The sequence below is a fragment of the Zootermopsis nevadensis genome, unplaced genomic scaffold (assembly GCF_977971745.1).
Source record: "Zootermopsis nevadensis isolate Lab colony 2312 unplaced genomic scaffold, Znev_1.0 Znev_ptg000028l, whole genome shotgun sequence".
Taxonomy (NCBI): Eukaryota; Metazoa; Arthropoda; class Insecta; order Blattodea; family Termopsidae; genus Zootermopsis; species Zootermopsis nevadensis.
Genome location: NW_028259160.1, coordinates 18501387 through 18524668, shown reverse-complemented (window position 1 = coordinate 18524668; position 23282 = coordinate 18501387). Strand labels below are relative to the sequence as shown.

General features: G+C 35.4%; 1 protein-coding gene across 4 annotated transcripts in view; it reads right to left on the bottom strand.

The window, feature by feature from the left end:
* Window positions 1-23282, bottom strand: part of LOC110838233 (xylulose kinase) — a 63483-nt gene that overhangs the window by 23571 nt on the left and 16630 nt on the right. For 3 of the 4 annotated variants that reach the window (XM_022081245.2, XM_022081248.2, XM_022081247.2), the window contains exons 5-7: window positions 19655-19756; window positions 10337-10468; window positions 1917-2070 (exon numbers count right to left, since the gene is read on the bottom strand). In XM_022081245.2, coding sequence (XP_021936937.1) covers window positions 1917-2070; window positions 10337-10468; window positions 19655-19756 — 388 coding nt within the window. The remainder of the gene's footprint in view (window positions 1-1916; window positions 2071-10336; window positions 10469-19654; window positions 19757-23282) is intronic. The other variant, XM_022081246.2, reaches the window with a different exon arrangement.

Here is a 23282-nt window from a genome sequence, read left to right as displayed (position 1 = left end):
CCATTCATTTTAATATTATCCTCATATTTGGGCCTAAATTTTCCATCTTGCCCCTTCTATTCATATTTTCTGATTAAAATGTTGTGTTAATTTCTCATCCCTCCCTTGTGTGCTATAAGCCATCCTGTATGATTTGATCACTGTACTAGAAACTAATGAGAATTTTTTTTGTTACTCATGCATACATAATAAGTAATGTCAAGTGCACTTCAAGTTTTACATGCTTCACACTTCTAAAATTTTACTAAGTAAGGAAAATAAAAGAATGCACTGCTGTTAAATCACTAATGCAAGGGTAATGCAATGTAAGTTCAAAAATTACATCAAAATCACAATTGCTACTTTATAGCCTATATTACCTAATTTAATAAAACTATCACTCCAGCAGCCCAACATTCAAGTGTTAATTGGATAATTATAACTATATAAACCTTTGGTAAAATCAGTAAACTTCATTTTATTTCCTGAATTCCTAGGACTTATTCCCTTACCCTGGGGTCTAACAACATATCCCTTGTAATGAGAATAAAAACACTGGCTTGTAAGTTGTAAGTGGTTGATTGAGAACAATTACATCAGAATGCTGAATGGAAAAATGTATCTGGCATTATTCCATATGACTAACTGGTAGCACAAGTAATTAAAATTGGACACTACAGACTACAACATGCCTTTAACGGCGACACAGTGGATAAGATTATGACACTATGGGTGAAGTATATTATTGGGAAAGGTAAGGGATGTCTTCAAGTAACTTTTAATGACAAAATAACCCTGATGATGTAGGCAGTGAGCTCCTCTGAAATGTTGGTTAATAATATCTACCAGACTACTTGGTGCAACATCACCTTCATGACAGAGGCAGTATGACCTCTGAAACGTTGGTGGAAATCTACCAGACTACATGGTGCAATAACCCAGAAGACTGCAATCTTCAATTATCTTAAAAGTGTGGCCTATGAAGTTCTGTTAGAAGGACCAACAAATGTGAAAGAGCCCCACCACATAATTACAATTACACTTTTTGGGACAGCAACCTTTAGCCAATCTCTATTCAAATGAGGAATACTGTTTTGTCACCAGATGATGACCTAGTAGTATAGCAGTCGTAAGGTGCTCAAATCAAAGGAGACAGATATAAGTTCACAAAAATAACATTTATATATCTTAATTTATATTATAGTATTAGCACCACTCACCCCCCCCCCCCCCCCCCCCAATACATATAACAGTAGATAATTCACTGTCACTGTATTCTTGTAGATGCAAATATATAGAACAGATGATATTACAAAACCCACTCTCTGGTGGTGGAAATAAAAATGTTTAACACTGTCAATATTTGCCAATTTCCCATCCTCATAACCTGTTTCCCTAAAATCCACCTAAATGTTATCCTCCCACCTCATTCACAATTTCAACATACAAAATAACAAACTTAAATACTGTATATCTGTGATTATACCACTGATAGGTTTTAGTGTTAACATGTCTTAGTAGATTTTATTAAAATGTCTGAGCTTAAGTATTTTCTCAGTTCCCATTACAGTGAGAACAAGGAAAATTAGCTATTAATCCTTTCAGTATATAAAGGGCACTATAAATATCTACATCATTTAGGTGGAGCAACATACAAGATGTATTATCTGAATACCCATAAACCATTTCACGGAATGTAATCTGGTAACAAAAGTTCAATTTGTAAAATAACATAATTTATTATCCACACTTCCCACATTCCAGAAATTATAAATCAGTGATCTGAAATACAGATCAAACTATGCAGAAAGGCTACTTCAAACAAAGAAAACACATTTCTTAAAATTGTTGTTACATGACCTTATTCACAGCATTCCTCTGAGGTTCATATTTCCTTCTGTTTCTATTTAATTTGTAACTTGTCTTTAAGTTGTTACCTATGAGTGAAGCAGGGTTATCACCCGTAAATGCAATCACCCTACACTCAGGGTTGAATCCAAATCTTTCTACGTAAAACTTCGAAACAGGACCTATGTTAGTGTATGAAGGAACAGGGGTACCAAGCTTAGCTTCTACATCAGGTGCTACTGCCTGAAAACACACAATGCACAACATATAACATTCACTACTCTACATCTAGCAGGCAATACAATCTGTGCATCTGATTACATAATGGATTAGCACACAGTCAAAATCTCTCCCCCTTCTATAAAGAAATCTTTATAGAAAGAAGAAAATGAATGTACATAATCAAAGTCTGTAACTTTCACATTTTTAAAAATCCTCTTATAACTGCTGGTAGTACATACAGCCTTCCTTGTGTCTCGTATCAGTTTCACGTACAGTTTCATCGATGATGATAGTTACTTTATAAGATTCCACAATTTACATATGCATTGACTAATACTTTAAAAAAAAAATAACACTTGCTTCTATTTTGTGTTCAAGTATGAGCTTTACTTACATATGTCCTGATAACTTGATGGAATTAAGATTGGACACAAGCAACTTTGCACTTCTTGTAAGGTGTGGTTAAAAAAAATCACCAATCAAATTCCTGTTGTCCTTATGCTAGTGACAGTGCCCACACTACTCAACTGACCACATTCAAACCTGGCATAGCAGACTTGCACTAAACCTTGTCAAACCATTTTGATTTTGGTTTCTATTGGTCCATTTTAATAGCCACTTTAATATCAGCATAAATGGACTCATACAGTTTTTATTCCTTTAACAAAATCAAATGAAATTTGATAGAGAACACTTCTATCATATAACTTGGAACACCTAGCGTTTCATTTACATAAATCAATTTTAAATACTACTTTACTTTTAGGCCAAAATTATTACTTACGTGTTTTGAACCTGAGGTATAGTATATTTTTATATGAACTCAACACAGCGCTTCTATTATAATATTAAAATGTGTTACTTAAATTCACTTTAATGCTTAGGGAGCAGAAAGATGTCGTGTATGGACAAGACAGAACTATGTAATGACAACCCACAGGTGCATTTTTCCATCTTTTTTGTTTAAAAAGTTATTCAACTGCAAATCCTTCAAGAAATTATATTGTGAGACATAAACCTTTATCATCTACACATTGCACTGTTAAGTATGTTATCTCCATGTGTAACCCTTTGCATAGAACAATTTTATACCAGTTATGACACTGTAATTTTAATCTTGCTCTGTACAGTATTCAGTTATGCTTTGAACTATGATTTATTAATCATTATGGATACTAATTTCACTGAAAAACTGTCAAGATTCAGTCATATCATCATGACATTGTCAAATATTCAGGGTCCTGTCAATGGCATCTGAATGTAAACCAGAAAAAATAATACTAAAAAGATGCTGGAAGAAACAATACTTCACTCATGTGTTTACAGTTTTCAGCTCATGTTCATCATTTGCTGAAAGTCAGGGTATAAGGTATTTTTTATGGGTTGACCAGAGTGTGATCAGAAGTTTGAGAAATTGAACAAAATCATATGTTTGTAGTTTACTGCACCTAGTTACTGTTTGGGATGAGGTAGTGGGGATGCTGGAGGGGGGAGTGACAACACCACTGTTTGAATTTTCAATATAGAAACTGTTCATAAATCAGCAGAAGGCAACTTCTGTGATAAATATGGGAGAGGTCATATACCTGACACTGTTGAATACTACAGTTGGCACATGGGTTATGGTGACAAACTAGACAGAATGGCTACTAGCTACTCAACAAAGAACAAGGAAGTGTGATAATTATTTTTCATTAGTTGGACATAAAAATATTGGAGAGTTATATCATTCAAACATGCTGCGGTTTCAAAATAAAACTGAAAATTTTATCAATGTTTGTTGGAAATGTGTTGTTCATATATTTTAACAAAAATATGTATTTTAATAACATAAGGGCAATATAATTATACAGGATACTGATGCCTGTTGTATTCTAAGATGCCATAAGTCAGTTGTCAAAATTGCTACTGTTCATTTGCCATGACTTTGCTTCATTTAAAAGAAATTACAGACTGGAAAACACTTCATGTTTCACTTCATAAGGTCATTATGTCTAAAATTTGACTCTCTCTCTTTTCCACATAATAGTGGATTAAAAAAATGAAAATCAGACTGACCACTGTTTTAAAATCACTAAAAACTGACTCAGCACATTCTGAAATCCATCTGTTCAATTGTGTAGGTGTGAAACACATTACAAGAGCTACAGGCAAAAATGTGAATTCACTACATAACAATGAAGCAACAGGCACAAGACATACAGTATAAGGCAGTCACTATGTTCCACTATTTTATAACATTAAAGGGAGACAGACAATTAATATGAAAAAATATAATCATGAATGAATGAATGAAAGCAAGTATAAAGATACACCTGCGATGAAATGAGGATCAGAGGCACAACACACATAAACATCACTTCACACAACATTGTTTCATTATGTAAACAGAAAAATCCATGCATCCATCCCTTCTAATCAGTATAGAATAACACCCGAACTGATTTTACATGTAATTACTGTATATAACTTCAAACGTTAATAAATGAAAGTGTTTAACTAAGAACCAAGGTACTATCCTAAAAATATATTTGTATTTGACCTTTGCACAAGCAAACATAACAGCAGAGAAACAAATTTATGAACACTTTTTTTCTGACAACTGCCATTCAATAAGGGTTTACCCATTACAGATGACTGAAAATGGGTCAGGTATCCCAGGTCATTGAACCATGTGAAATAAAGATCTGTTCAGAAACTATTCTTACATTCTGGTTGTTCCAGTTCAGCTCTTTAAGAACTGTAAAAGGTTTGGTAACAAGATTGAACCAATTCACAAAATCTAGTAAACATAAGACTTTATATAAATGTAACATTAGAAAAGCTAACTCCATGCAGCACAGTCCTACTCCAGTAACTGAGAGCCAAGAAAAACTGACTTTCTCATGAAAGACAAAGTATGCTAAAAGATGATATGTGTGAAAAAGTTGTGTCTACCATGTTGTAAACTGGAGGTTATTACAATGCATATATAATTTGTAGAGAGATTACTGAACAACGACCACCCTACTGAGAATAACAGCAATTTCTTTTACACACACTTTTGTTTTACCTACAAATGCATAATTTACATGAAAGAATGTCAAATGCCTAGAAAGCTTACATGTTATATTTTTACAAAACTTACTATCAAAAATCAAGAGCACATAATGTTTTCATAGAAATTCTTTGAATCATTATTTAAATGACAACTAGGAATGCTGCACACTGACATATAAACTAGAAAATTAATTATGTGATTCTGTGGTCATAACTGGACCATTGTCCCTCCCCCAGCCAGATGATACATGAGCAAATATGCAGCATTGATGGAATGATAGTGACAGTATAAAATGAAAGGTCTCAGAGAAAATCTTGTCTGAGTGCCAAATTTTCCTTTCAAGTCCCACATGGACTACCCCAGCCTCCAGGGTAAGAAGCTGGCAAATAACTGCTTGTGCTATGGCACAGCATCTGTGGCCCCTTTGCTGTCTTCTACTGTCAAACATTTCATAACATCTCACAATTAAAACGTACTGTAAGATATTCCCTTTCATACTGAAACTAGGAGGGAATAAAATAAATCCCACATTTGAGAATGTCTCTACTGTGACTTCTGTAGTGGATTTGTACTTTGAGCAATCTTGGCAAGATTTATACAATTCAGGCTGACTCTTTTTGGTCCTCAATATTAAGAAATTTTGTTGATTCTATTAAGTAGCAGAAATAATGACAACAGCATTCACAATTATCTGCATAAATACTGGAATATGAGCACATTACATCACAGATTACATTGTTCATGATGTTTTTTAAAATAACTGTAGCTGGAACAGGTAAAGAAAGGAATTGAATTCTGTTACTTTTATGTCTGCAGTGTTACATTAAGGGTGTCAGAGCAACTGTGAACTGGTTTGAACCATTTGCTAATAAACTTCTGGATCAGGTTCAAGGCACAATCATGAATTTTAAAGGTTCAGTTCAGAAATAGCAAAACTGTGGTTTGGTTTATTGTTTACAGTTTGTTTCTAAGGCCTAATACCCAACACAAAACACAAAATTTTCCTCTTATGAGCCAAAACTACTAAAGGAGAGCAATGAAAGTAATAATAATTCTCCCTGAGAGTCAAAATATCATTTTCATGCAAGTGTGTGTGTGTGGTAATTGGGAGGGGGGGGGGGGTACATGTCCCACCAAAAATCTGTACACCAACTATGCTAAACTGTAACAACATATTACAACTAACACAAAATACATCATGCTAACCTACAAATTAAGGGGGGTATGCATGCATTAAACAGCACTCTGTATACAGCAGCAATTACTGACAAGACACCATCATTTATGTTATGCAGCAACTATTCAGTCTCACAATCATTAACTAACTAACTATCTGGCTTACGGAACGGGAAGGCTCATCACCGAATTAAACAAAGCCCTCCACCAGTCCCTGGCCTGGGCCAACAAAATCCAGTCACCTTCAACTCCTATCTCCCAGAGTTCCAGCTTGGTATTATCATCCCATCTACGTCTAGGTCTCCCCAGCAGTCTCTTCCCTTCAGGCTTCCCGACCAGTGCCTGGTGCAAACCTCTTGCCCTATCCATGTACACCATGTGACCCATCCATCTCATTCTTCTTGACTTTACCACCCTGACAATATTAGGGGAGGAGTACAACTTTTTAAGCCCATCATTATGCAGTTGTCTCCTTGCCCCATCCTCTTCTCCACTAGGCCCAAATATCCTTCACTACACCTTATTCTGAAACATCTGCAATCTATTGATATGTTCCTCCCTGAGAGTGAGAGACCATTTTTCACACCCATATAAACAGGCAAAACTGTTGTTTTGTAAATTTTGATCTTTAGGTTCTTAGAAATCAGATGAGAAGAAAAATATTTTGAACTGAAAAGCAGCAAGCATTTCTGGAATACGGTCTCCTAATTTCCTCATGAACATCATTATGATTTGTTATTGTTGTTCCCAAGTATCTGAACTTTGTCACACTTTCAATGATTTCATTAGCCACCCTTATATGATTTTGCCTGCCTGTCTGCTGATGGGATACTAACGCGTACTTAGTTTTTTCTGAATGTATTTCCAGGCAAACCTTTCTACTAGTTTCTAGTAAAATGTCTGTGCTCCTCTTTATTGTATTTAAATTGTCACCCAATAAGTTAACATCATCAGCATATGCCAATAGCTGATGTGTGCCATTAAACTGCAAACGCTATTGCCTATCTTGGACTTTCCTGATAGAATATTCTAACACAAAGTTAAAGAGCAATGGAGACAAAGCATCTCCTTGTTTCTGAACATTCTTGATTGCAATACAATATTCTGGCAATCAAGGCAAAGTATCTCAGTTTATTTACAAATAATCGGTTAAGTGGGAGTTGCAGAGCACTGAATCAAAAATGACAGGATTAAATGGCAAGATGGGAGGAACAAATAATTTATGGTACTATAAATTTTTTCTGGACAGTCTGGATAAAAAAAACAGCAGCAGCAGCACAGCAGTAACTAGTATATTTGTGTTTAGTGCATGTCTTAAAGGTCATAAAAATCTGTAAACAGAAACAAAATTTTTGTCTCCAGACATAACTGTTGTATACAGATGGGATGACTATAAATGGGACCAGACATTTTGGAAAAACCAAAGACTATATCACTTTTAACTACAAACTTAAACTAGAAAAATAAACAGATGTCAGGTCAACAGAATGGTGAGAGATGATGGGATTCAGAAATAGACAGGATGAGGTATTGATATAGACAGGAGGATCAACAGAATGAAACATTAAAAGTCTGGGTAGTATATTTTGGGAGGTAGGTCCCAAGTTACAAAACAGAAAACTTTACAGTATCTGCAGTTAAAATATGGAATTTTCTCAAATGATGATACAGGATCACTATAGTTTAGGATACTACACAATAGCCAAGTTAAGTGGGTCCCTTGTCATGATGGAATGGTGCATCCTCAGGTTGCGGATGGAGGGAAAGGCCTCCAGATATGAAGGCAGCTGTGAATATGTTGAATAAACAGTCACAGAAAACCAACAAGAGGTGGTAACCCAGCTTGGGGGCAGGGCATTAGGCTAACAACCCCTCACTGTAAAAACGTAGTTTTGTTATGAAAACCCTAAACTGCCTCGGACCTGGACTGATTTCTTGGCATATTAAGAGTCTCTACAGGATAGGGTCAATCAAGTCAGTAGTGGGAGTACAAGAGGTTAGATGGAAAGGTGGCAAGGGGAGGGATACAGCAGAAAATTGTACATTTTTTCTAAGGAAAAGGAAACGTTAATCACCACTTAGGGACAGGATTTCTCACACATAATTGTTTGTAACAGGATGTTGTATGTACCTCTAAAGGGTCACTGGTATATCATTGTACTGAATGTGCATGCCCCAAATGAGGACAGAAATGCTGACACAAAGGATAACTTTTACAAAGAACTAGAAGAGGTATTTTACTAGCTCCCTAGGTACCATATGAAAATTTTGCTAGGAGATTTCAATGCAAAGGTAGGAGGGAGGACACTTTTAAACTGATTACTGGTAAGGAAAGTCTACATGAAGTTAGTAATGATAATGAGGTCAGAGAAATAAATTTTGCAACTTCAGAAAACCTAACTGTAAAAACACAACATTCCCTCACCACGACATTCATGAACATACTTGGACTTCTCCTTATGGTGTCACACATAATCAGATAGATCATGTTTTAACTTACAAAAAAACAACATGCCAGTATATTAGATGTCAGATCTTTCAGACTGTGATACCAACCATTACCTGGTAGTGGAAAAATTAAGGGAGAGACTTTCAGTAAGTAAACAAGCATGGCAAAAGTTTGATTTGAAGAAGCTCAATGATATAGGAGTTAAGGGAAGGTACCAGTTAGAAATCTCCTATAAATCTGCAGTTTTCAAGAACTTAGATGACAGTTTGGATATTAATAGTGCTAGGGAAAGTATTAGGGACAATATCTTGACCTCAGCCAAGGGAAATATAAGATATCACAAACTAAAGTATGGCAAACCATGGTTTGATGATGAGTGTTCAAAATTAATAGACAAACAGAAGCAGGCTAAATTACAATAGTTGCAAAACCCAAGCTAAATCAATGGAGATAATCTGCAAAATTTAAGATGTGAAACCAGTAGAACACTTAGGAAAAAGAAAAGGGAATACCTGAAAAACAAAATTAATGAACTCGAAACTAATTACAAAAACAAAAATATCAGAGATTCATACAAAGGCATAAATTAATTTAAGAAAGGTTACCAACTGAGAGTTAATAATATCAAAGATGAGAATGATTCTTTGCTTGCAGGTACCTGCAGGGTTTTGAATAGGTGGAAAAATATCTTTAACCAGGTGTTAAATAATCATGGGGTTCATGGTATTATGCAGATAGATATACATACATCTAGGAATCTATTATTGTACCAATTCATAAGAAGGGTGATAAGACTGTAATAATTAATGACGAATCTCCCCCTTATCATGTCTGCAAAATTTTATCCAACATTCTGTCCTGGCAAGGCTGACTCCATATGCCAACTAAACTAATGGGGATCATCAGTGTGGGTTCCGTTGTAACAGATCTACAACTGATTAGATTTACTACTTTCGCCAGATGCTAAAGAAAAAGTGGGAGTAAAATAGGACAGTCCATCAACTATTTATAGACTTCACAAAAGCCTATGATTCAGTTAAATGAGAAGTTCTTTACAATATTTTGCTTGAATTTGGTGTACCTAAGAAGCTAGTCAGGCTAATTAAAACTAGCTTTTGTGAACACGGTAATGAATCTTCAGGTTCCATAAATAAAGTGGGCCATTCTTTGACAAGTTGAGTATACAATCAAATTTTCAAAGAATTTCCTGCACCATAGAGTGAGTGCGTTTAGCAGCATGTTCAAAGTTTAGGAAACAAGTGACCTGTTCTTAAGATCAAGTGGTCTTTTTCTTTAATCAAATGAAAAGAAGATGAGAATGTTGGGGCATGGAAAAGATAATGCAAGAATACAAAATTCTACTTTGAAAGTCTGAATGTAAGACACCACTTGGAAGGCTTAGGCATACACAGCAGGACACTATTAAAATTAACCTTATGGAAAGAGGGTGGGGACTCGATTCATCTGGCACGTGATAAACATTTGGGTTCCATAAAAGGAAAGGAATTTCTCTGACTTACTCAGTGACTTCGAAGGACCCTGCTCTGTACATGTCTACATACGAGATTACGTGTGAGTATATACTGCACTATGTACAAATAACTCAGAACATTTAACAAAACCTGGAGAATCTCTGGTGACCACTCCTTTGTTTGCAGGTCCATTAGGTTCATTCCAGAAGCATCTGCATAGTCTATAGGTGCATAGTTACCAAGAAACAAGGAACAAGCAAAACTGCTTATTAATGAGATCCGCTGTAAAATGAACAATGCATGTTGTTAGAAGTCATAAAATATTCAACAATTGCTTTTGTTAGCCACAGAGAAGTCAATTGTGCCTCCTTAGTGGCCTTATGGCAAATTTTGCATATATCTATTAGTGCTTTTCCAAACAACTGGTGAAACATAATAAAAACTAATGAAACATATTCTGACTGTAAACCTCAAATCTCAACACAAACTGATATATCCAGAATCTGACCTTTGACCCTCCAGGAAATACAAATTCACATTAAAAATATTTCCATTCCAGGTTACTTCATTCCACACAAAAATTCTTACAGTTCTGGGTTGGATGTGGTACAAAATAAATGTTGTAACTCAGATTCACAAATAATTAAATAACACCACCTATACTTTCAATGTGTAAAATTTACTACATACTTTCTGCAAGAATCACAAGTGAATCTGATTGATGCTTTTACAGTATTCTTTTTGTTTCCATTACATGTCACTGGAAGCTAAATTACCTACTGTATCAGGTACTTTACGGTTAAGTTTTACATGTGCAAAACAGCGAACAGAAACAAGCTGTACAAAAGATTGGTTGCAAAAAATAATCCATTAAAATATAAATTTTTTGGCATGAAATAACCACTTATGTAAAGTAAAGTAAAGTTTGTCCCGCTATGTGCCGTACAGGCGCTTGGGGTGAGTGGTCAGCATCACGCCCCAACCGGCTTTACCCCCGGGAAAGGACCCCGGTACCCATTGTAGAGGCTGGGTGGGCCCCAGAGCTGGTCTGGACGCAGAGGCTAGAAGAAAAATCCTCTGACCCCGTCGGGGATCGAACCCGGTCGTCCAGCCCGTAGCTAGTCACTATACTGACAGAGCTATCCCGGCTCATTACCACTTATGTAGTGTAGCAAAACAATGCTAACAATTTTGGGAAATTTTTGGCAAGCATGTAAATGCATTTAAACCACACAGAAATCTGCAAAGTGGCTAGTGAAGGAATTTATTGCATGTTAGCCAGAGCTACAATCTGTAATGAATCCAGTAGAGAAAGAAATGCTGACAGATTTTGCAAACAAAGTATAGAGACAGCAGAAGAAAAGCATGAGAATAAATCTGGGGGACATCCCCTAAATTTGGGACCAGGCCATTTTTTTTAACACCAGTGAGGACAATAAATTTTCAATGCAAGTTGGAAAGAGTCACCTGCCAAACCTTGGTGAACAAGCTGCTGGCATAACCGATCATTATGACCACCCGAGCTTATCTACTTGCAGCACTCACCATACTTGACAGTGAACTTTAAAACTGTAATGTTTAAGGTGTTAGATAGCTGGGGTAGTTGGAGACAATATCAAACAAAGGAGATTATGATAGGAGTGAGGGAGCTAGCTGATAAACAAATGTGGACAGGAGTGGAGTTTGTTTGCATTTTAATTAATGTACCTTGTAAAAGTCTATAAATTAATTTAATTTTACACAATACTGAAATGTTAGTTATAACCACAGGTGTGAAATGCCCCCCCCAAAAAAGCTTTTTGTGCTGCGGTGTAATCAACGATTGCACAGAGTGGGTTGTTCCAACAAGATGTATTTATTTCATGCTATTACAAGTATTACTGATTAATTATTGGATTAATGCCGGACGTTCCACAAACCACAGTCCTGATTATTTGGGTAGAAATGTCCTCTTGTACATCACAATACACTGTTCTAAGCTCTGGTTGCCATTCTACTCTCTACTGACTTCATATTGCTTGGTCTGTGTTCTGCACGATAGTTCTACACTAGAGTGGCTGTTACCTTCAGCTCATATCTCATATTTATAGTACTTGTAACTTCACCACATATTATCAGATGCCTACAGTTGTGTACATCAGCTTCTAGAATGTTCAGTGTGATCCAAGGTGTTTCTACGAAGGTCTCAAGAGATAGTGCTGTTTCTCACCATTTCTTGATGAACTCAGAATCTTACACGAGAAGCAAGCAGCATACTGACACCAACAGGGGAGGGGCGTTGGTAACACTGCCTCAGTCCATAAATTTTTGACACTTATCTCCTACTCCTGAAAGTTGCATCACACTGAACAAACATGCCATTATGTTCTCACATCATATTTGAAACTGCCGCTATTCTTGTGTGATGCTTTACCACATAAAAATACAAATTTATAAAACTGACTTCACACTTCATTTTCATTTCCACCAAAGAATGATGCTTTCTTTACCCATAGCAAATTCAATTTCATATTGGCTTAAGTAACAAACAAAAATGTGAGTTAGTGGTCATTTCTTGTAAAATATATGTATTTTGGATTTGTATCTAATAGGAAATGCTTTCATAATTTTGGGTTCTTAGGGTTTGTGTAGCTGTGTTCTGGAGGAATGTTGGATACCACCTACAATGCTATGCAGTGTCAATAACCAGAAGACCACAAACTAAGAGATTTCTAATCTGTTCTTTATTAGGCATGTTCACAAAAATGCATCTATAAGCTTCAACATTTCTCTGTCTGCCTATGTCCTTGTGTAACAATTTCAGAACCTCTGAAAGGATTTTCATGACATATATTAAACAAAAGGAAATACGATATTAAACTGACTAACTCTCCCAGATATGTGATGTTTCAGGGAAATATTATGGAGTATGTTATACAGTTCATGTCAGAGGAACACAAAAGTGTTTATGCCTAAGTGAATGTTCTAATTACACAGAACAGAATATAAAAATATGTTTGCTGTGTTTCAAGAAATTGCAAATTTTATGCAAATAAATAAACTTTGGAGTACTTAAAAAACAATACACTTATAACTTTAATAATATATTATAAGATATAAGCACAATAATTCATGCCTCATCTTGCCACCCCATTGAACACAAACAAATGTCTATCAACTACTTACTAAACAGAAAAAATCTATATCCAATATCTATAATAAACAAACAAATAGAATTAAACATCATTCAACAAATTCTTAAAGAAAACGGATATAATAACTACAAACTAAATAAAAAACCTAATAATACGACAAAACCCATCGAAAACGAAAACATACAAAATAAATGGGCCACATTTACATACATAGGTAAAGAAACCAAATTCATAACTAAATTATTTAAAGAAAATAAAATAAAAACAGCCTTCAAAACAAAAAACACAATAAAAAACATCCTCAAACAAAAACCAATAATAAACATAAACAACCAATACGACTTACCAGGTATATATAAATTGAAATGCAAGAATTGTCCACTAATATATATAGGTCAAACCGGTCATACTTTCACACACAGATACAAAGAACACATAGCAGCCATAAAACACAATAAAGATAGTTCCGCATACTCTAAGCACATTCTCAATACAGGACATGCTTACAACACAATTGATGAAACAATGGACACATTAAAAATAGTAAAAAACAAAAGACACAGAGATACAATAGAAAAATATCACATATATCAAACTTATAAACAAAACATATGTCTTAATGATAATAACAGTTTGCTTAACAACCCCATTTTTAATGCACTTCAGTACCTTGACCCCAACCATGACAAACCGCCTTTCACCAATAACACCGCAGTCAATAACCAACCTCGCTCCGATACAGTATACTTCTGATCTCTCCTCTTAAATCTTCGATATTACTTCTCTGGTAAGTTTATAAGTTTACTTTCATTTATTTATTTTGTTTTCTATATTCAATTTCATTAATGGTTTTGAATCCTTTATTTCACAGACCAATATACGCAACATTAACATCACTCCGACAATACGATTGTATCAATGATATATAATACAACAACAAATGTTGATACAATGTGAAAAACGAAGAAATGATAAGAAAATTAAAAATTAGTAATTGAGTTACGAGTTTATAACATACACCTGATGACGGCTCTATGAAAGCCGAAACATGTCGAAAATGTTCCATATGTAAATCGAGTACTCGATACGGAACAAAAGATAATATTTTAACCATCTGATTATCTTTTATTACTTTATTGTGATTGACGGACAATTTTAATATATTTTAATACTAACTTTAATAATGCACAATTTCTGCACAAATTAACATTTAAAAGCAACTGACTATAACATAGAAGTAAATTCATATGAAGCAAGTGCATGCCCACATGCACAGTTTATGATTATTCAAAGAAGGAGATTTTGAAGCTGTAATAAAAATAAATAAACACAAAAGAGTGGAAAATTCACCAATATCATGTTGTTCTTTGCTTCATTGTTGGGGGTAATCATACTGAATATTTAATTACATTTATTTCTTTATTTATCATTATTTGCTGTGTTGTATTATTTATTTGTCTGTCAATCCTTTTCCTTCCTTCTTGAGGCCTCATGGGGAAGAGGACCCAAAGCAATGTCTTACTGTGCCTTGCCACCCTTCCACCTATGGGTCTCAGTGGGTTGGTAGAAAAACAGCACCCAATATAAACACAGACTCTTCCCCACTAAGTGCATTCATGCTCTTTGTTCTTGAAATTATGCAGCTACTGGAAGAAGAGCTACACAGATATTACTACATACTTGGACACACTTGATGAAGGATGCTTTCCCCCTAACTGATGTGACTATACAAGAAATGAGACAGATTCTTTTGCATACTGGGCTTTCTACACTTCAGTGGGGAGAAAAATGAAACAGAAAAGACAGACAAAAATTATTACAGGTTATGGAAACACGAACTATTTTTGATAATGCATATACTAAATATTACAGTCTAACTAAATATTTAGCAGTCCACGAAGTCACTGTGCTTACCAAAATTAGGAAGGCAAAGACAAGAAAAGTGCAGCTGCCACAATAACTGCAACTCAACAACTGTGCCAGGACTTACTAAAAGGACTGAAAATTCTGGACTACATACAGTTTAAATGGATAATTTTTTCTCTTCTCCCAAGTTATTTGATGATTTACATACCTAAATCATTTCTCTGGTACTATTTGATAAAATCAAAAAAAGCTGGTGATTTTTAAATAAATTCAGACTGAAATGGGGTGACAAAAAGACTAGGGTGAAGCATGACCAAACTGTGGCTGTGGCTATTAAGTCATCTTTTTCACCCTAGTCTCTGTGTCATTTCATTTCAATCTGAATTTATTTCTGATATCACCAGATTTTCTTTTTATATTTTATCTGACAATACCAGAGAAACAAACAGAGACAAACAAAAATCTAAACATGTTGACAAATATGCATCATCCTCAGCAGAAGGCAATTTCTGTGATGAGTATGAGAACACTGTGAAACCTGCCACTTTACAAAACTATAACAGACATGGGGTATGTAAACAGAAATGTTGAATCACAAATAGCTAGTTAATTAACAGAAGCACATGGAAATGAATTAAAAACTTTTCTCACCTTCTGGACCTTTTAGTTCTAAACTGTTTAATTTTCTTCCCTTCTCGTGTTTCAGAAATATGTTATTAAAATTGTGACTTGAGGATGTGGGTACCTCGATCACAGACCACCCAATGCAGAAGAATGAGCTCTTAATTCAACAAGCCTGTTGACCCTGACACAGTAGAAGCATTGGTCCTCAAAAGGAAAACAAGTCTGACATCACACATTTTCAACAAATCCAATGGAATAATAACAGAATTTAAATACTGATATTATGATGTGGGATTGTGTGTTGATCCCTGCTTCAGGGTGTACCACAAAAAATTTTATTTATGAAAACTGACTGGCAATATGCTAAAAGAAACAGAATGCAAATGCAAGTACTGTAATTATACTATTATTTTACTGATAACTGTTTAACTGATGGCATAAACTAAAATGGTGCTAATATAATGAAAGCAATGATAAGCTGACATTCTTCTGAAGCGTGTTTAGACACCTGTCTGATTTTGACCTTGAAGCACAGCAGAGAACAGATGGTCGGAGAGATCTATAATTATTTCAAGAGCCTTCAGAGGGATTTTAATAAGCATACAGATATCTCTTCACCATCATGAATATAATCAAGGCTTACATCTCAAGACCGGTTCCTTTAACCCCTTTGCAGACCCCTTTAAATACAACTAAAGATGTTTGCTGATTCATTTAATATTGCTAAGTTACTTAAATTCAACTACTATTATGAAGTAGTTTAATTTTCTTTTGAAGATTTCTGTCTTCTGGGTTGTTGCGCTGTGTAGTCTGGTCGATGTTAACCAACGTTTCAGAGGTCATACTGCTTCCATCATCAGGGCGATGAATATTCACTGACTACACAGCACAACAACCCAGAAGACAGAAATCTTCATACTCACCGCTGTGAAAACCTCAAATCTTACATAATTTTCTTTTGTAACCTGCATAAAATGGAAGAAACTTTGCTAAATATGGTGAAAATATGTTCTGAAAGGAAAACAGTTCCTACTGTTTGAATACTGTGTGAAATATTTTTCATGGACTGTACCATTGTTGCTAGTGAGATGTATAGTAAATGGTACCCTTCTGCTTGTTGTCATCTAGTAGAAAATAAAGCAAGACCAAGTTGATAGATATGACTGTGGCAATGTCTACATCATCTCATATTACATGCAGATATACGATATATAAACACTGGACTTAATAATCTCAGAGCTATGCATTCTTTTGAGCTGTTTGTGTTCATAAGTTCAAGACCAAGTTCAACACCATAAAAGTGAAACAGAATGTGAAGTGTAAACAATGAAGTCACTACACATAAAGAATGCTTGATAAGAAGACAAATGAATATGCATATATCAGTGGCAGATGGCTCTATGCATCAAAAATAATTACAAAAATAGAATTTCCTACTAGGAAGATTGGATATTTATTTTGTAACTTTATCAGATATAAAATATTTCTATTCTACGTAAATATGACAGCCACATATCTAATGGAAAACTGCACAATCCTTTGTTACCTTCCCTTCATGTGCCCGAATTAGGTGCAGTTTGCCATTCAGATGCTCTTCTACACCTGTTGAACTTCATCCTCCTTGCATTCAGGGCATTTTGTTCTGAACATTTCCTACCAATCCTTCAAGCATTCTCTTATATAACTTGAGGTAAGACATACATGAAAAGTTTGCTGACTTCTGGCTCATGTTGTAAAGGTGGAAACTATTCACAAGGGAGACCTCCAAAATCTCCACCATTTCAGAGTTTTTTCCAGGAACTAGTAGCTGAAACAGTAGTGGTCTTCTCTGTCTACTCCTCCCACTTTAGAAGTGTAATCTATCACAACAGGTTTCTGAAAAACTTCCACCTCTTTTGCAGTTTTCCTGGAGACCTCCTCTGTTGTTGTTGTTGTTTCTTGGCTCTCGAACCCGGTTGTGGGTTTTTGCCACCTCCTTTTCAGAGGTTACTTGGCCTTAAAGTGTGCATTTATGAGAAGTGAGTGACCAGCCCACTAACTGCACAATTTCTACTCAATCCTCATTTGACTCTCAGAGCCATCAAGCAGTTAATCAGGAGACTTGGGTGAGAAATGGGCGCTGAATTTTGCTTACAAAACGTCTTGTATCATGCTGGTAATGTTCTTTTACCTGCCGTAAATCTATGACATGGGACTGCCGGCTTTACTTCCCTTCTGAAGGAAGTTGTGCTATGGATTTTTATCACGTAAGATTTGAGGTTTTCACAGCGGTGAGTATGAAGATTTCTATCCATCGACCTCAGCCGGGATTGAACCCGCGAACCTTGGGTCCAGTGGCGATCACACTAACCACTAGTCCACAGAGGGCGACAGACCACCACCACCTCTGTACCCTTTTCTATAGGCAACTATTTTATGTTTTCCAAGTTTCAATGTTTGTACAGATGATACCCTTTTGGATGTTACATTTAGTAGCATGCTTGTGAGTTCTAGAACAATTCTGCTGGTAAATGTTAATTCTGGGTGCATCAGACATTTGTAGTTACTGACCCATAATAGGGGATCCACAAACATACCTAATTGTGGAATCTGCAGTAACATATGTATTAAGTCCTCACTCTGTTGGCTTTTGTGGATTGTACATTTTGAATACTATATGGCCCTTGAAACTTACAGATGATTCATCTGCAGATAAATACTGCATTAAGATATAAAATTCCAAACATTTTGATTCGACATAATCAATTACAGTCTTTACCTTACTAGCTTCGGACAGCATTTGCGTATCTGGAGTTTCAGCCCTAGGAGCACAAGAGAAATGGAGACCCCAGAATAGTTGTACAAAATTTCTTCCTTTAAAATACACCATTGTAGAAGTAAAAAAAGTCAAGCTGCAGTTCAGAGAAAAAGTCCCTGGCAAAACGTTTCACATGTCTTGCCATAAAAAACATAACACCATGAAAAGCCAAAAGCTCTTTAGTTGTGACATCTTCACACCAGACACAAATCAAATGGTTTTTCAAAGGCATGGCTTTATTTATTTTTTCACTTACATGTCTACTGGTTTTAGCATATATTTCATCAAAGATGCATTAAAAACATAAAAAATTATGTGAAGAAACGCATTTTGTCCATTACACGGTGGCTTATAACCAGATGAGGCACAATATGGTATCTTACAGAAATCATGATGATTTTCGTCCCAGATAGCCCAGTCATCATTGTCTCCATCATTTTTGTCAAATACCACCACCACCACCTAATTTTGTACTTGCCTGACCATCATCAGAATTACCACCAATGTCACTCAAATCAGGTTAATTTATTTCAGCATCAGTGTCACTATAAAAGCGCACAATCATCCAAGTATATAAAACTTTTAATAATGATATTACACATCAGGACAACAGTCCTGCATTTGGCCACTAGCAAATACATATTATGGGACACATACATTCCCTCTGACATTTAGAGTTTAACACATGGTATAAAAATCTGTCAGAACATTCCAGGTTTTATGATGAGACAACAAAAAACAGGAACTTTATATGGAATTTACTGGGTAGGAAAGGAAACCCTGTTGCCTGGAGAACCCCAACTAACAGCCAAGCACACAGGGCAATCCTACATAATGACATTACCGAGCCTGATGTTGCAGGCAATGCACCCATGCAAAAATCACTGAATCCAAACATCAGAGACATAGGTACCTCTTACAAAGGTCAAATTCTGGAGAATATAGCAGAATTGTTACATTATGCATATGTTCTATAACTTGTTTTTGATAAGTACATATCCAACAGCACACAGAATTCAAATATCCACAAACAGTAGTGTGACTTACTTCAGTATTGTTGTATACAGCCCTTTTTGTCTGGTACATATTCATTATCTGTGGACCTGTGAACCTTTCATATGCTCGTGATCCTGTAATCTCTGCCAATTTCTGTAAACAAAATCCAAGAACAAGTTATGCAAATAGAACCAACTAACTAGATGGCTCAAAGAACCCAAAGGTTCATCACTGAATTAATCTAAGCCCTCCACTGGTCCCTGTCCTGGGCCAACAAAATCCAATCAACTTCAAATCTTATCTCCCACAGATCCTGCTTGATATTATCCTCCCATCTACATCTAGGTGTCCCCAGTGGCTCTTCCCTTCAGGCTTCCCAACCAATACCTGGTGCACACTTCTTGCCCCATCCATGCATGCCACATGCCTCACCCATCTCATTCTTCTTGATTTATCATCCTGACAACACTGGGGAGGAGTACAAATTTTTAAGCTCATCATTATGCAGTTTTCTCCATACACCATCTTATTCTCCCCTAGGCCCAAATATCCTCAACACTTTATTCTCAAAAACCTGCAATCTCTGTTCCTCCCTCTGAGTGAGAGACAATGTTTCGCACCCATACAAAACAACAGGCAAATTATTGTTTTGTATATTTTAATCTTTGGGTTCTTAGAAATTAGACAGGAAGACAAAATATTTTGAACTGAGAAATAGCAAGCAATTCCAGAATTTAGTCTCCTCTAATTTCTTCATAAAAATCATTTTTATTTGTTATTGTTGTTCCCACATATTTTAACTATGTCACATTTTCAAAGGATTTATTGGCCACTCTAATCTGATTTTGGCCACATGCCTGCTGACAGGATACTAACACTCACGTTCTTCCTGAATTTATTTATAGGCCAACCATTTTACTATACTACCCATTTATATTACATGAAGATAATAAAATCCTAATGAACATTAAGACTGATTTGTGAACAATACAAAATTCATCAACAGACTAAAAGGAGTGTGTAATTAAGTACCTTCTTAATGTTATTTTAAACTATGCCTTTCTATTGAGAAGACCCATGAAATCTGACCAACTTCTTATTCCTTTCCAGTATAGGCCTTACAGCCTGTTATGAGCATTACATAACAGAATCTTTCCATCTTTTGAGGGGTCAGCCCAAACATCTCTTTCCTTTTGGGTGGTATCCTAAAATATGATCTTTCCAGTTTTTCCAGTACTGTGTTATAAAATCTATTATTGGTATAATGTTTATTTGCGTTTCCATAATGTTCATAGGTTCTTCAGGATGGTATGGTGTTGAAAATTTTTATGCCTGAGTAATATGCACTTTCCTGAAAACATGAGGTTGGCAATTTGTCTGTGAAGCTAATTCTTGTTCCTTGTTTTAACCCTGTGTACAGTAGAATTAGTTTGAAAATGTTCTTGGTTATTTACAATGAAGTTCATTTATAAATGAATAAATATGTATTCACATGGAAGAGCAAAGATTTCTCATCTCTTCATGATTTTATACGTTTGACACCAGCCATTAACCTAACAATTTTCTTTTGTAAAGTAAACATATTTTTGCTGTTAGATGAATTAATCCAAAAAATATTCCATACTTCATTATAAGCAAAATAAACTGATTTCAGTGCGTCAGTGTTGCTGACATGCAACATGGATTCAATTGTGTAACATGCTCAACTTAGGTATCAATTTATCAATATGATTTGTTAATTTTAGGTGATCAATTGGCACACCCAGGAATTTTGTATTTTCTGACTCTTACATGTACTTTCAATTTTAACCAATACTTAAAGCATACTGTGCTTAGCTATTTATGATAATTCTTTTCTATGTCTGTATCATCCACATTTAGGGCCAGCTTATTAGCAGTAAACCATTTACTCATATGATAGAGGAGTATGTTTGATGTTGCACAGAAATAAACACTTTTACTAAAAATTATGACACTTGTGTCATCAGCAAATATTATGGGTTTTCTTAAATAATTTGTTGTTGCAGGAAAGTCATTTATGTATACTGTGTAAAAGCAAGGGCCCCTTCTGGAACTTCACATTTTATTGCTCCCCATTTTGCAAACAAATTTTCATTGTTTTTAGGTGTTATTACTTAGATATTTTTTTCTCTCCTTTAGACAGAATCTGAACCATTTTGCAGCTATTCTTAGATTGTCATACAGATGTAATTTAGTGAAAACAATTTCACAGTCAAAAGCTTTTTCTGTAACACACAAAATTCCTCCAAAATGCATTTTTTGATTAATAGATTTTAGTATATTGTATGTTAGTTTGGAGGCTGCATATTCAGTGGATACACCTTCCTGAAGGCAGATTCTTCTGGGACCAATACGTTGTTGGTATGTAAATGAAGACCAACCTTTTGAACATAGCCTTCTCAAATACTTCAGAAAAAATAGTTGATAATAAAATTGGCCTGTAGTTTGTCAAACTAGTTTTGTCACTTTTCTTGTACAGTGGCCTCACTCCTGATATTTTATGATGGTCCAAGATTTTTTCCAGTATGCAGTGAGTGATAATAGATTACTAATTGATGCTGAAGAAGCTTATAAATTCTTACTTATTACATCATCATAATCTGAAGTGTTTTTTGATTTGAGAGAATGGATTATACTTTTTATCTCAGTGTCAGTGGTCAAACTAACTTTAATACCAGGAGATTTTACAGGAAATACATCTTTTAAAAATGAAGTAGCATATTCTGTCCCCACTTGACGAAAATTAAGCTTTCAGCAATTGTTAGGAAAAAATCATTGCAAGTATCACCAAGTGTTCCTGGATCATTTACTTTTCCATTGTTTGCAAGAAGAGATAGCATCTGTTAAGTTAAATGTATCTTTCTTGTCTCCCTTTGTATTATGTTCCATTTTGTTTTTATTATCTGATTTTGTTAGTCTACTGTAATGCCATATATTAGCCTCATTTATAATATTATTCAGGATTTTACAATACATAATATAAATTGTTCAAGTTTGGGTCATTAACATTCCTACTACAGATATGTAGACTCCTTTTACATTCACTTACATACTCTATGATGCAGGATATTCTCTGAAAAGTCAATTGTTACTTGGCTTGTGAAAGATTAGCCCACTTTCCTTAATGTTCACAAAAGCCCACCACCACTCCATCCTGAGCTAGCTACATCCAGTTTGCTCCATCGATTCCATTCTCCCTAAGGCCCATCTTAATGTTAATCTCCAACCTATACTAGGTCTTCCCAGTTGTCTTCTCCCTTCAGGCCTCCAAACCAACACCTTTTAAACACTGCTCCCCTCCCCCATGCATGCTGTATGTCCTGCCCATCTCATCCTCCTCAATTTAATCACTCTTACAATATCAGGTGACTAGTACAGGCTGTGAAGTTCATCATTATGTAATTTTCTTCATGATCTGTCTTCCTCCCTTTTAGGTCCAAATATCCTCAAAACTCTGTTCTGAAAATCCCTCAAACTATGTTCCTCCCTCAAAGTGAGAGACAAAAGTTTTACACCCATACACCACAACTGGCAAAATTATACTTTTGTATAACCTTTAGTTTTTATATATGAGATAGGAGGACAAACTATTTTGGACTGAATGATAGCAAGCATTCCCTGAATTTAATCTGCTCTTGATATCACCATGAATGTCATT